This window comes from Lampetra fluviatilis, chromosome 15 (genome assembly GCF_964198595.1).
Source record: "Lampetra fluviatilis chromosome 15, kcLamFluv1.1, whole genome shotgun sequence".
Classification (NCBI taxonomy): Eukaryota; Metazoa; Chordata; class Hyperoartia; order Petromyzontiformes; family Petromyzontidae; genus Lampetra; species Lampetra fluviatilis.
Window position 1 is genome coordinate 6,643,657 of NC_136289.1, and position 14,284 is coordinate 6,657,940.

The following is a 14,284-nucleotide window of genomic DNA, read 5'->3' on the forward strand; positions in this document are numbered from 1 at the left end:
CACGTGTCGGCCACCGACTGCCAGAATGAGGGTACACATTTTCCAAATTCGAAATTCAATTGTGATTACTGTGTGCACAGCTACCCTGGTCTCCTTTTGCTAGATTGTTCGTTGGCAGACCAGGCGCTGAGTCACCTTGTGCCCAGAGGGACAGCTGCCACTGGGGGTGCCCTTTCAGCCGTTAGAGGTGAGATGTGATGTCAAGCGCTCCGAGATGCCCCGGCACACAGGAGGGTGCCATATCATTAACAAAACATTATTGTTTATTATTAACCAATAGCCACCGGGAGCTATTCGTAAGGAGGAGACCCACGACTTCAAAGGAGCGACTTAGGCCCCGGTTGAGAGAAGTGGTGGTGATTGGAGCATCCACGGTGCAGGCAGGACCCCTGTGTCCTGCCTGCACCGTGGATTGACTTTTTGAACGTTCCCCATGGTGGTCTCAATCTATGCTTCGCGTGTTGCCAAGTGCCTCCCCCACAGTCATCACAATCCCTTTCTTCTCGTAAAAAAAAATGACCCTGAATATTTTCTTTCAGCCGTTGCACTGCAGCGTAATTGAATATGGATGCGTGTGTTTAACTCGTGGCCTTGTCAATTTAAACATTTATTTCCAACGTTTTTTTTTCTCTCTCTCTCTCTCTATAATCAATAAATAGCCATCCTGTGTCAATCCACGACTGAATGAAGGCCTCCACATGCCATGTCAGCTGTTGTTGGACCGTACGTCACCACACGGGGTTGGTGATGAGGAAAGGGGTTGGGGCAGGAGGGCCTAGCACCGGTTTAGAAATCCTTCAGTGACGTTAGGGGCCAACCATAAATGACGTCACGCACCTGGGGGGGGGGGTCAGACATTTGTGACGATGTGTGACGAGGTGGGGGGGGGGTTGAGAAATGTGATGTCACATCAAAATGCGCAACTTTAAATAAATATAGACACGTTCTACTTAATTAAATATACTTTTAAATGAATGTTTTCTTCTACAACAGCAGAGTGCAGCGCCACATTAAATACGCACTACAATGACAATAGTTTAAAGCGATTTGAAGCATGTTTAATTTTTTTTTTGGGGGGGGGGGGGGGCAGAGCTTTGTGACGTCATATTTGAGGGGGGGGGGGGGTCTGACTTTTTGTGACGCCGTGTGACGAGGGGCGGGGGTCAAAAATCGTCCAAAATCGCGTGACGTCATTTATGGACGGCCCCTTAGCACTAACCGGGACTTGAACTCATATTTGAGTTGGTAGCGCAGTGTGGAAGCCACTGCAGCACTGCTTAACCCACGCTGAACAATACGTTCACAATAAAAGCTGTATGTTCTCCCATTCATCTCACTGCTCTAACTCCAACTTACGAGGTAATTCAGTGCTTGGAATATCAACAATTCAGTTTCATCTCAACCTATTACACCCCGTGTATACAGCACGTTGGCATCACGCGCAACTTTTAAGGAGATACACAATGAGTTTTCAAAACAGTTTTGCTGTACGAGGAATGGAACGTATCCGAGAGCGCGTCCACCAAGGAGATGGATCCATGAAACAGCGCAATATCAAGCGACGTCAGCAGCGACGAAGAGAAGAATGGTGACGATGACGATGGACTTGAGCAGCACCACGGGGATCCCACTCACAGTGACCTGGCTCCGCCCCTTGCCACGCCCCCTTTCTAGAACCTACCAGCGGGTTCTTGGTGTGCCCCTTCTGTGACCTTTCCCCCCTCGAGCCCCCTCTGGTGTGTCACGTGGCCTGCTGACGTCAGGGCTGCCGTAAGCCGTAGATCCCCTTCCCTGCCAGCAGCCAGCGCTATGCTGCTACATTACTATTCCATGCCACTACAGATGTTTGGGATTAGCTTGTGTGCAGGAGCCATATAAGATTGTTGTATTGCGAGGCGGCTTTGGGAGGCCTTCGTGCAGCAGTGGATAGATCTTGGTTGATAATGGTCCGAGAGCTGTGATGCCCGTTCAAGGCAGGCCACGTCGTGACACGTGTTAGACAGACAGCAAGTCTGTCAATTCTAGATTTGAAGCTTTCGTGACTGCAAGGATTCATTCTCTTAGGTTTTTTCGATAAAGTCACGTAGGTAAAAAATTAAATGAAAATTAATAAAAGTAATAATAGAAATAAAATAATTAATTTCTATTATTACTTTTATTAATTTTATTTTTCACCTACGTGACTTTACCGAAAAAACATAAGAGTAGCAAGTCTGTCATAACCTCCCTTTAGGATGCTGTGTAGTTTCGTTAATGTGTTATCTCGGTTTAAAAAAAAAATACATATTGAGTATATTTTAAACGTAAACATAGCTCTTTCAACATGTATGTGAATAACACTGCCCCCCCACACACACAATAAAAAAACTCATATCTTAAAATGCTCTACAATACACAAAGCCTTTATTTGATTTTAAACATAAATACAAATGTAACTCCCAGTCTCTCTACTTTAACATTCAACGTAATGTTAATATTAAAATAATAATACAAATAATGTTTCCACCAGGGCACTTCATGTCACTTTCATGTTTGTAAGGGTAATGCATTCATCTTTGTGACGGAGCCTACCTTCTGGTCCAATACAAAACTAAATATGGCATTTGCTAAATAAAGCTACTATAGTGATACAGTGTTCGGCTTATAAATAGGCACTCTAATATAAAATATGGTTTGATAAATGACTCATAAAGCAAAGCAATTAGTTAAAAAATGTCACAAAAATATGCACCGATACACTCGCGATTAATGTCAACGTAAGAACCCCATATCTATAGTGACATACAAAATACACCCATAACATTGTGCTTTTGAATAATCGTACCAAGAAACACCGGTAATATATTTAAATATACTATACAGGAGATGTAGCGCTTGTTGTTTTCGGGTTACAGTGACCACGTATGTCAAAGGCCACCTTTGTTTATAATAAAAAAAAGGCTTTCATTTAAGCGTTGACCTTCGAGCCTCAGAGCGGAACATTTTCCCCCCCGACATCAACCGCGCCTGAAATGCAGCGGCGAGCGGGGATAATGCGCACGTGACGGTGCATAGCCTGGGACAGGAGTCCAACCCTTGACATGCTTTGAAGACGGTTAACTGAAGTAACAGATGTGTCCTTTTCAATGTGTCCACTCCCACTTGAAACCAAAGTATATATATACCAAACCACCCAGTGTGCACACAAGCCACGTGATGTTCTAAGAGGCCACTTTGGTTAAGTACAGGGTGCCCGTGCATGGCTATAGACACACTTCCTGGCAGACAGACCAGATACACAGAACTGACTGCGCGAATTGACGGAGATGACAACAGGAAGACACCATCGTCGTCACATCGTCACCAATGAAATCACCACAAAAAAGTAGAACATGGGGAGGTAGGGGAAAAGGGGGGTTTGGTTTGAGAACGGCTTTTTCATTGGTCCGTCGTACCAAAAGTTGATAAAACCGTGTCTCTACTTGGACACTAGAAGTTGGAGAGATGCCGGTCATGAGCAGGAACGTTACGTGTTGTAGTTTTCTCAAGCCAAGTTGTAATAGTACCGAAGGGGTTGAAGTATCATCTGAAACTGTGAACAGGGCGGCGTTCATCATCTGTGTGTGAAGCTCCAGTGTTCCACCTTTGTCAGAAATCAACACTAAGAGATAATTCCACTGTGACCAATTCAATAGCAAATCCCAATAAATTTGTTTTTAGTATGCGAGTTGGATTGTTTTTTTCTTTTTACACATATGCCCTAAACACACAACTGCTAACGTTGATCTCAACGATGGTTATTGTTCATGGGAGTTACTGTTCATGTTGACAATTGACAAAGTGTTTCGTGAGACATCATATAAACATTGTCAACCAGAAATGACACAGAAATAAATAAGACAATTAAAAAAACGTACAGTAATGTACAAATGTAGTGCCACTTTTTTTTTATCTAAAAGCAACTGGCACTAACCAAAGAGCAGAACATCTGACTAAGAAATACATTTTAAGTTTTCTTTTGTGCGTGTGTGTGCGTGTCATGTTTTGTACATGCTCTGTTAGCTAGATTGTAAATCTCGGATTGTGCATATTTCACGATTATCAGCTGAGCACAGTGATTTGTGGAAGCAACTTCGGGTCTGGCAGTGGGGTAATCAGAGCGTGTCCGCATGCAGTGCAGGCATATTGAAGTGGGAGAATACATCCCTACCCCTGTCACTCCGGAATACACCGTCTCAAAATATAGCCACCCTCCTACACCACTGCAGAGGTGGCATTTGTATTGCCTACCGTTCCCTACCATATATCATGGCATACATTATAATGTCCCCCCCACACATAGCCGTTACAAATACATCTTACGCATACTGTGTATAAAAATAATGTTTTTAATGGCAACAACTCTGTAACGTAATATTACAATATCATCGGGTTATCCATTGATAACACTGATGAGTGGTTCTCAAGACCCCATCCCTCACGCCTCCATGCAGCCCATCTTTCCGTGTCCACCAGGATTCCACATTCAATGTAAATGTATGTAAAAATACATAGGATGCATCTCTTGATTGGTCAAACAATGAAGAGGAACTGTTGTTAATCGGAAAGGCTGGAGTTTGAGAACTGCTGGCGTTGGGATATAACATCTGGCAAATATCGTAAGGAGCACTCGAATCCTTAATACCTAACCTCGGATGTAATTGATTTGCTGTTCAATTTGTACTCCAAAACGACCCTGTACCATTTGGTACATTATCAAAGTTACGGGCTGCATGATAAAAAGGCTGCATGAAAAGCAGGATCGATATGGTGAGTTTATAGGCACAACATGAAGCAAGTACAGCACACGTGAAGGCAGGGATATACATCAAGACTGCACAAGAGAGGCCTCGGTATTTGTTTGAGCCCCCAATTAGGGTTCAAAATGTGTCCACAACTTCTTCCTCAAACGACTCTACCATGGGTATAGTTTTAGCCAATAAATTTACAATGCAAAATAAAAAGCTAATTTTACATTATTCAATGACGATACTGTCGGTTTATCTGTATTTTTTTCTTCTTCAAAAGTCACGTGTGCTGTATTTAACTCTGGTGGTTGTTTATTTGCTCATTTAAGCTGTTATTTAGTGTTTGTAATATATATGGCAAATTGATGATTAAATTCTTGTTTTGAACTCCTTCTTTTGAAGAGATCACGGCCTGCGTCCCACCTCTGTCACCAAATCTTTGTATCCTGTTGTGATGGGAGATTTCGGCAGGTCTGTGGGTCTTGTCAGCCTATTTTCTTTACGTGAACCTCCCTGCAATCAAAAAACAACAACAGCATACACAGTTGCTGAGCATAGGCCCAGCGACCCAAAACGCAAAGTCCAAGTAATCGAGCAAGGCTAGGAGGGAATTCCAAAGTGGGGCAGCGTGAGGCAACAAGCAGAAAGAGCAGTGATGTAACCTTGCAGGAACGTGACGTGCTGTATTTTGCTCAAGCCAGTTGTAATAGTACCGAAGAGGTTGAAACATCATGTGAAATTGTGAACAGGGCGTTCATAATCACGCGTGCGAAGCTACAGCATTCCACCTTTGTCAGAAATCAACACTGACGGCAGAATTCCACTGTGACCAATGCAATAGCACACCCCAATATATTCGTTTTCAGTATACGAGTTGCACTGCTTTTTTTCTTTTTACGCAGTGTATGGTGGTTGAGCACATGATGGTGCATGAGCCAACGCGATCAGCCTGCTAGAGCCTAGTCCTCAACGTGGAGGAATTAATGCGTAAAGTTGACAGGAACGTTTGTGAACGTGAGCGAGTGACTGGAGTGAAATTTAGTGGAATAATATATTTCAACATCACACAGTAACTACCCTGTTGCGCATATCACGAGCTTGTTTAGAGGCGGGAGTGGCACAATGCTCAGAAAACTTTAAACAGATGTTAAACTCGAAACAATGGGTAATAATGATACGCTCGGCTTTAGTCTATCTTTAATTCTGCTATACTTATCACCCCGTGTGTATATGCGGGAAGGCTGCTATGGCCATGGTTTAACTGTACTGCATTTAGCATTTTACCTAGTGACTTGACTATATCAGAATCAGTATTTAGACAAGGAGCAATCCGATTAGCTATGAAGCTCCTTTCACAGATGTCTATAAGAATTTAGAAGGGGGGCTGAACCTTCTGAGGGGAGGGGGCTTGGCTCCGTATAGCCCAGAGGTCGCAAATGGGTTTTGATTCCTTACCCGTACCCGTACCCGGTCGCACCAGGGTCGCAAACGGGTACCCGTACCCGGCTGGGTACGGGTACCCGTACGCTACCCGTACCCTACCCGAAATGAGTGACAAACGGTGACTCACCGGTGACTCACGGCCTACCCGTACCCGTATCCGGCCGCACCAGGGTCGCAAACGGGTACCTGTACCCATACCCGGCCGGGTACGGGTAGCCGGGTATCGGGTAGGGTACGGGTATCGGGTACCCGGTTGCGACCTCTGGTCTAGCCCCCCCCCCGCCGCCCCCGACGCTAAGGGGTTAGGCGAAGGTAAATCACTCATGACTGAGATGGCCTCATGGAGGCTTTCATCCAGAAGCAGAGTGACAATGGGCCGGACACATCACACAGGACCAGATATTGAAAGTTGGATGTGTACGCTGAGCTTCCGGTGACTTAAAATTGTCTCAAATCTGATCATTGTTTTTTTTTAAAAGCCAACGAGTGAAACAGAATCTAAAGCCCTGAAAGTGTTTTCTTTTATTGATGTGTCATTCACCTTCAGTTTTAAACCATTTGTAATAAATACAACTTAATTTATAAAATGCGATTGTATACGTTACATTATGCAAGTCTTTTGGCTTATGTATAAATATGATCTATGATGCAAAAAACACAAGGCAAAATGCCAATTATATACGGTGAGTTTTTATATATGTTCTACCATTCGGTTAATACCTTTTTTTTATTACTTTGATGTCACTAGTAAGACCTCATTATCCTCAACTCTGCTCCACAGTTGTGCAGCGAAAATCCAATTACATTTGAACATCTGACAAAGCTACGCGCGTTACCTCCTCTTCATGCCAAGGTAAGGAAGGCAAACAGAGGTGGTGGAACTTTTCCCGGTGTGCATTCAGGGATTCGTTTCAGCACGTGTCTGCCCGGGCCAGTGACCCGTAAACAAATATCTATGCACCGGGTACACCACATCCAGTATGCCTCTCGCTATGGCTGTGGCTACTAGTCACGCGCCACTTCCTGAGCCAACAGTGACGCAGGAAATACTCGGCGTGGAAATGAAGCCGCCCTGACCAATTAGCCACCCGCAGCCCCGTGTAGTGTTTGGCAATTTCTAAGATTTTCACAAATCTGACCTTTAGAACATGCAGTAATGTACGTATTCTTAATCCCAAATAAATACACTCACTTCTGAAGTCCAGTACAGCAATTTCGCATATTTGAAGTGGTTTGTATAACTGTCATTTTATACAGATACTCACATATCCGACCTTGTCAAATATCTGTCTGGACCTGAGTCCCCGGCAAGGGGTGATATGCGACGTTGTACTGCATGTAAGAATCCATTTGTCACATCAGTTTGTTGTGCGTTGGCAGGGGGTGAATCGTTTCTTATTAATAACGGCTTATATTCCATCGTGACCCTTTCCAAGTGAAAGCTTCACGGTATCTTTGGCCAACTGCATGAATTGGTGTTTGAAATACATTAAGTGGCATAAGGCTGACGAGCACTACTGATTAATAAACATCACTGCAATAATTAGGAATTTCCACCTGAGCTGCTGAAAATAACTCAAAGGAATTTACATTTTCACACGGGTTAATAAACACAATTTTTAAAAACACCTTTAAAGAAACGTTACATATGGTGATGTCACATTCTATTTTTACACGTCCTATTTAAGGCATAATATTTATTTGCAACTTACAATATTCCATGTTAAACAGTAAGTAAATAAATAAGCATGCAGCGAATACTCGTGCACTGTTGCTGTAATAATGGCCGCGTTCGATCGGCACATGTTCTCATTACAATTGCAGGATTAGCGATGCCCCACTGTGGACATGTGATATGGGGCTCAGGCGGACACTTAATGAGGTTGGGTGAGCGTGACCGTGGGGGGGCAGGGGAAGAACACGGAAGCAGGACGAGGAGAAAGAGGATTTACAACAACAACAACAAAACATATTCGCGGATGACAACAGAAAGCAGTTGTCAGCGACTATCCTTTAAAACTCACAGGCAGCCTGGGGCCGGCGAATACAAGGGTTTATCGACTGCATTTCTGTGCCAAAGAGGCGTCAAGGCTCGGAAAATAACTGCGCCATGCGGCTCCAACAACCAACGAAACATGGCGCAGCCCAAATAATTCTCGCCGCATTCGCTTTGAGATGCACTCGTCGTTATTGCTGCGTCACCTCCTTTTAGATCACGGTTCGCGAAACTGCAAGGACATTTATAATTGGCCCAGAATGAATGAAGGGAGAGTGTGAGAAATTGAGTGTTTTGATCGGCACCAAATGTGCAATTACTTCACTGGACTTTATTTTTTTGTGGTGTCGGAGCATTCTTGATATAGTTCACACCTAAAACGCAACATTTCTTTCACATTTTATTGCTATGTCATTTCACGTGGACGCTTTATAGAATTCAAGCGTGCTTCGATATTTGCGTCTTACCGCTATTAACACGCGACGAGCGGATGTTTGTTTAACATCCTCAGATAATGAATTCTGCTACGTGCAATATGCCTGTTTTACTCCGCGCATCTGGTATTCAGGGAAGCCCTGTTCAGAGAATTATATTTAGACGAGGAGAATAATTTGGAGGTTGCTCGCACACAGTGACGACCTGATGTGAATCCCATTGACACAATTTTTAAGAGAATGTTGTCCCTGGGATTAAAGGCATGTTTAACACTTTCTCCGTGGTACATTACACCCTGTGACATTGTGATCACACAGAGCACCACGATTTTCATTTCCACACAGCAAGGCCGTAATTATAATATATATTCAAATATGCTCAAAATGTCCTCCCCAATATATTGCTATAAAAATTGCTATGCTATGTAAATAAAAACAACAATTTGCTAAACCTTGGCCACAATATCTGGACTTGTCTTCATATAAATCAATGCTTAGATTTCTGTTTATATGATTGTGGTTATGGTTGTATTCTAGATTTGAAGTTTTCGTGACTGCAAGGATCCATACCTCTTTGGTTCTTTCGGTAAAATCACGTAAGAACCAAAGGTTATGGTTGCACTTTATTAATCCCTAATCTCTGCCATTACATACAATGAAACAAGAAATGGTAACAAAAGAAAAAACAGAGCAATGTAATAAAATACACTATTCGACATTATTGTAAAAAATAAATAAAAAGTCCATCCTGTGTGTTAGTGAACTTTTAAATATTTTAGGCAGGAAATGAGTTTTCAAATTTAGATATTTTTTCTGGGGGGGGGGGGGGGGGCGGACCCCCAGACCCCCTGGAAAATTTGGTCCCCCCCAATGTTGACTCCATGGCTATGGCCTTGCCACACAGTAAATAAGTAAAGTGAATACATGCCAATTATTTACCTAGGAAAAGCCACACTGAATCTCAAGATATGTGTCTGTCAGGACGGCCCTGCATTGGAGTGGCTGGCCAATACTATTAACGCAAGGTTGGCTCATGTGGGAGGAAACTCGAAGAACATGAGGTGGTAACACTCAGCACTGCCCTTGCGTGGCCACACCTCGCAACCCCATGCCTAGAACTCCTTGCAGGCTCTGCAGGTCACCCGTACAAGTATGAACGAGGTTCAACATCTGATATGCTTTTCGAGATATGATGGGTTTTGTTGCATTTATGGTAATTTGGTGAGTGTGAAATTTCAATCAGCCACAGAAACAGCCTCGCCAGGTTATTCCACCTCTTCAACAGCTGCTAAATAACATTATTTCCGACAAGTGGCATCTGCCGTTATCAGGTTACTTAAAATACATCAATTACTCAAAATAAAATCTGCAGTCTGATGAGATATATACATTTTGTGGTCACGATTTTTGTTATCGCCTTTGCATTTGTGCCCATATATATGTAAAAATAATCTTAAGTACATGAGAGATCAATGTTTTAAATTTGCAATGCATGTATTCACATATAAATCAATTCATTTAAGGTAAAGATTCCTTTTTTTGCAATAGAGATGTGTATGTGCGCATGCTAGGTATGAATTTCAGATTAAAAAAAATATATTAATCGCATGTTAGATTTTCGGACTTGTGAGGACAATTTTGTATATGTTACAGATGTTGGATCATTTACATTAAATGATAATTTAACGGGTTTTATTGCTAACAAAAGTAATGTCACCTGATACCACACGACATCACATTTGGCGGTAAAAGCATTAAAGTCAAACTTTTGGATGAATCCCAAAAATATTGTTTATATTGGCTCATCAGAAATGTCCTATCTAGGTTCAATGTTCAGATTTTGTGTTCGGATTAATCTGAATCTTGGGAACGCATCCTGTGGCCTGGACCACTCTGGCTGAAATTAAGCCCTTTGTGTTCCACATACATTGTCCATGCAGGTGCACAGCGAGGATATTCAGTTCAAGGCAGCATTGGTTAATGAAAAGTGGCATCGTAATAGACGTAGATACAAACACGACAAAAGATTATGGCACTTTTGCACTTTAACTTATGAATAACGTATGAAGCCAACTGCGTCAAGATATGGTTCTGTAAAATACAAAGCATTGCAGCCTTTCGTTATTTTATGGAGTGGCCGCATTGTTTCGTGACAATCAATTGAATGCTGGGCTCACTTACGTTAGAATGTAACGCACGTTAAAACACTAAAGGCCTCCTTTCAAAGCTGGCATGTCCAGCACATTGTTTTCTCTGGTGCATTAGTGGCGAGTCACATTAACGGTGCTGTGAAAAAGGTCACGCGATGCAACAGGGTACTTAAAATTATAATAACACATTATACAAATAGTCATTTTTCTTCCAGAGAGCATCACTAGATTTGGATAATCAGCATGGGATTATGCCACATTTGAATACATTTTGCACTTGAATTTGCTGAAGAGAAATCGGCATTGAATTGACGATGCTTAAGCTGCACTTACGGATGCAATGAGACACCGCAGCCATTCCACACTCGCCGGACACTTGTTTAACACCGTACATTTTTGATTCGTATATCTTTGCAAAAAAGTACAATCCTGGACACGAAAATATATATGTTAATCAGTGTCTTTAAAAAATCAGCATAGGTTGATGGTGAATTGCGCAAGATACGGCCGTGATCTAATGACGAAGCACGATGGACTTCAAAGGGGTCGCCGGTGTGATTTGAACTACCGGCTTGGCAGTGAAAAAAAAACTTTCTTAAACCTCCCCCCCCCCCCGGCTTCTGTCCACCCAGCAGTATAAATGGATGCACCATGGTTAGTCCATCAATGTGTTTTAGGGTACATCTTCTTGGTTCTTTCGGTAAAGTCACGTAGAATGGAAATAATAAAATAATAAAAATAAAACATAATAAAATAATTCTCACGACGTTTCGGCCACAACGCAAGCAGCCGTCCGCAGGTGGAGAGTAGGTCTGTCGAGTAGACAGACTCTGTCTACTCGACAGACCTGGCCGAAACGTCGTGAGAATTATTTTATTATGTTTTATTTTTATTATTTTATTATTTCCATTCTACGTGACTTTACCGAAAGAACCAAGAAGATGAATCCCTGCAGTCACGAAAGCTTTAAATCGAAATGTTTTAGGGTAGTGTGGGTACTCCAACCTCCTTCAAGATGCATGACCGGCATGGAAGATTTGATCAAATATATTTTGCCAGCAATGGCAAAAGATACATTATGTTGCAGGGCTGCATCTTTACCCGTTCGAGGCGTATATTCTTCAAGGGCAATCTTGGTGTAAATCACAAGGTGCACCGCCGTCCCCCCCCCCGGCCCCTCATAGCTTTGTCCACAGGAAGGCTATCATACTGGTAGGAACCTCTGGAGGGGCTGGGTGGGGAGGGAGGGGCTGGGTGGGGAGGGTGGGGAGGGGCTGGGTAGGGAGGGTGGGGCAGGGTGGGGAGGGGCTGGGTGGGGAGGGTGGGGAGGGGCTGGGTGGGGAGGGTGGGGCTGGGTCGGGGGTGGGAGAGGTGGGGCTGGGTGGGGAGGGGCTGGTCACCCCGTGGTTTATGCTTTCAACTCAATAACCAAAAGTAGTAGATGAGCCCCGGTGTACAACACATTCCTGCGGAGGGAGCTGGTAGGAACGTTGGGTTGCTCGGTCAATGGCCAGGGTCAACGGCGGCGTGGTGTATTCCGCAAATATGGCCGACTGTGAGGGCGGGCACAAGCCTGCGTGAGTAGGTTAAACGTTGAGTTTTATAAGGGCACTACGGGGTGACCAGCCCCTCCCCACCCAGCCCCACCCCTCCCCCCACCCAACCCCACCCTCCCCACCCTCCCAACCCAGCCCCTCCCCACCCTCCCCACCCAGCCCATCCCCACCCTCCCCACCCAGCTCCTCCCCACCCTCCCCACCCAGCCCATCCCCACCCTCCCCACCCAGCCCCACCCTCCCCACCCAGCCCCTCCCCACCCTCCCCTCCCCACTCAGCCCCTCCCTCTCCACCCAACCCCTTCCTGCACGACGGACACAATAATCCCCTGTGGGCTGGTGTAACCTGGCGGTTCCTACCAGTATTAATTGCCCTATTGTTTCAACGGCAGCGCTAGGAGTTTTAACTGGTGACCTCTGGATTGCAAGTCCAGTGTGCTAACCATCGCACCATTATTATGACAAAACACCTTTCAACAAACCAAGTGGCATTACGATACGCAAGATGCAAACTGCTCACCTGTGTGTGCCTGGATCCCCGGCCTCTGATGAGCCTACGGAGGCTCCGCGGGAGCTGGCTGAGGGCCTGGCTCTTCTGGTAGGGATTTCCGAAGAGCAGCGAGAGACCTGCGGAGCATGGCACCGGGGGGGATGGATACAGGTTACGCTAATGCAGCGAAGAAGCCCTCCGGCGAGTTCCGTCTGATCCCAGCTCTGCACATCTCGTGCCCTGCGCAAGTGCACACACAGTCGGCGAGTGTGCCCGGCGTTTTGAAGGAGGGATTCTAATCCAGCTCTTGTGCCCGTGCTGCCGACGTCGTGAGTTCCGCATACTGAGCAGCGTTGAGAAAAAGTTTGGCAGTGCTACTACAACGTAGACTTTATAATGGGGGCAAGAGAGAGGTTTCATCTTGACTTAAAATTTTCGTGACTGCAGGAATATTATTTGGGTCTTTCGGCAAAGTCACGTAGACAGGTTCAAATTCATTTTATTTTTCATTAATTTCAACATATCTACGTAACTTTACTGAAAGACCCAAAGAATAAGAGAGGTTTCAGTGTGAAGTCACTGCACTCTGCATTCGGGTCCCATTACAAACGTGGGATTAATATAAACTGCACAATTGTTATTACGATTGTAAATGGAATGTGACGAGGACATTTTTGTTCAACAATGAATACTCTGTGCTGTTTTAGTTTGGTTACTTCAATCAGAGCTGTGTTCAATAACCCATGTTTATGCGGTTAGCTATTTAGGGTTGTGACAATGGTGGCCTCATAGGTAAGGCAGGTTATCATTATAAATGGGAAACCACGAATATTAATTCACAAAAATACCCTTTATGCTTTGTCGGCACGGCACACGAGGAGGTGGGTGGCCAGCACCACGCCCAGCCGCCTTTTTCTCCCCAGTGATGGTGTTTACCCACCGCACAAGTTACTCATTTAAGGATGAGTTGATTAAAGGGAGGCCAAGAATCGGTTAAGATATTTGCCACTGTTTTTGGTCAGGAGTGGGAATCGAACTGTGATCGCTGGGTTCGTAGTCGAGAAAAATACAGATATTAGCTGAGAAACATGCTGATTGATTAATTATAAAATGCACCTACAGTTTACGAAGCTGCACAGATAAAATGTGCACGCAGAGTAATTTCTATATTGTTTGCACATAACGTGTACCTGGGCAAGTAACACCACTGAAAAAAAACAGGTTATGAATCACTGCCTGCGAAACGAAACATTGACGTCTCCTGTTCACAGCATCTTCATTCGACCCCGAAGAACAATCACAACTGTCGACGAGATGGATGCTGGCTTTTCAAATTCTATGCCCTCAAATGACGATGCAGGGGGGGGGGGGTGATAGAGACAGAGAGCTAAAAGAGGAACGGCCTTGGGCCAGGCAGATCAGAAAGTGTTCCTTGTCTTTAACCTAAGC

General features: G+C 44.3%; 1 protein-coding gene across 1 annotated transcript in view; it reads right to left on the reverse strand.

Moving 5' to 3' along the window:
• Positions 1-5,071: 5,071 nt before the first annotated feature.
• The window catches only part of HHIP (hedgehog interacting protein), a 152,422-nt gene continuing 143,209 nt past the window's right edge, over positions 5,072-14,284 (reverse strand). Inside the window, exons 14-15 of the mRNA XM_078863009.1 lie at positions 12,866-12,972; positions 5,072-5,279 (exon numbers count right to left, since the gene is read on the reverse strand). Coding sequence (XP_078719135.1) covers positions 5,172-5,279; positions 12,866-12,972 — 215 coding nt within the window. The 3' untranslated portion in view covers positions 5,072-5,171. The remainder of the gene's footprint in view (positions 5,280-12,865; positions 12,973-14,284) is intronic.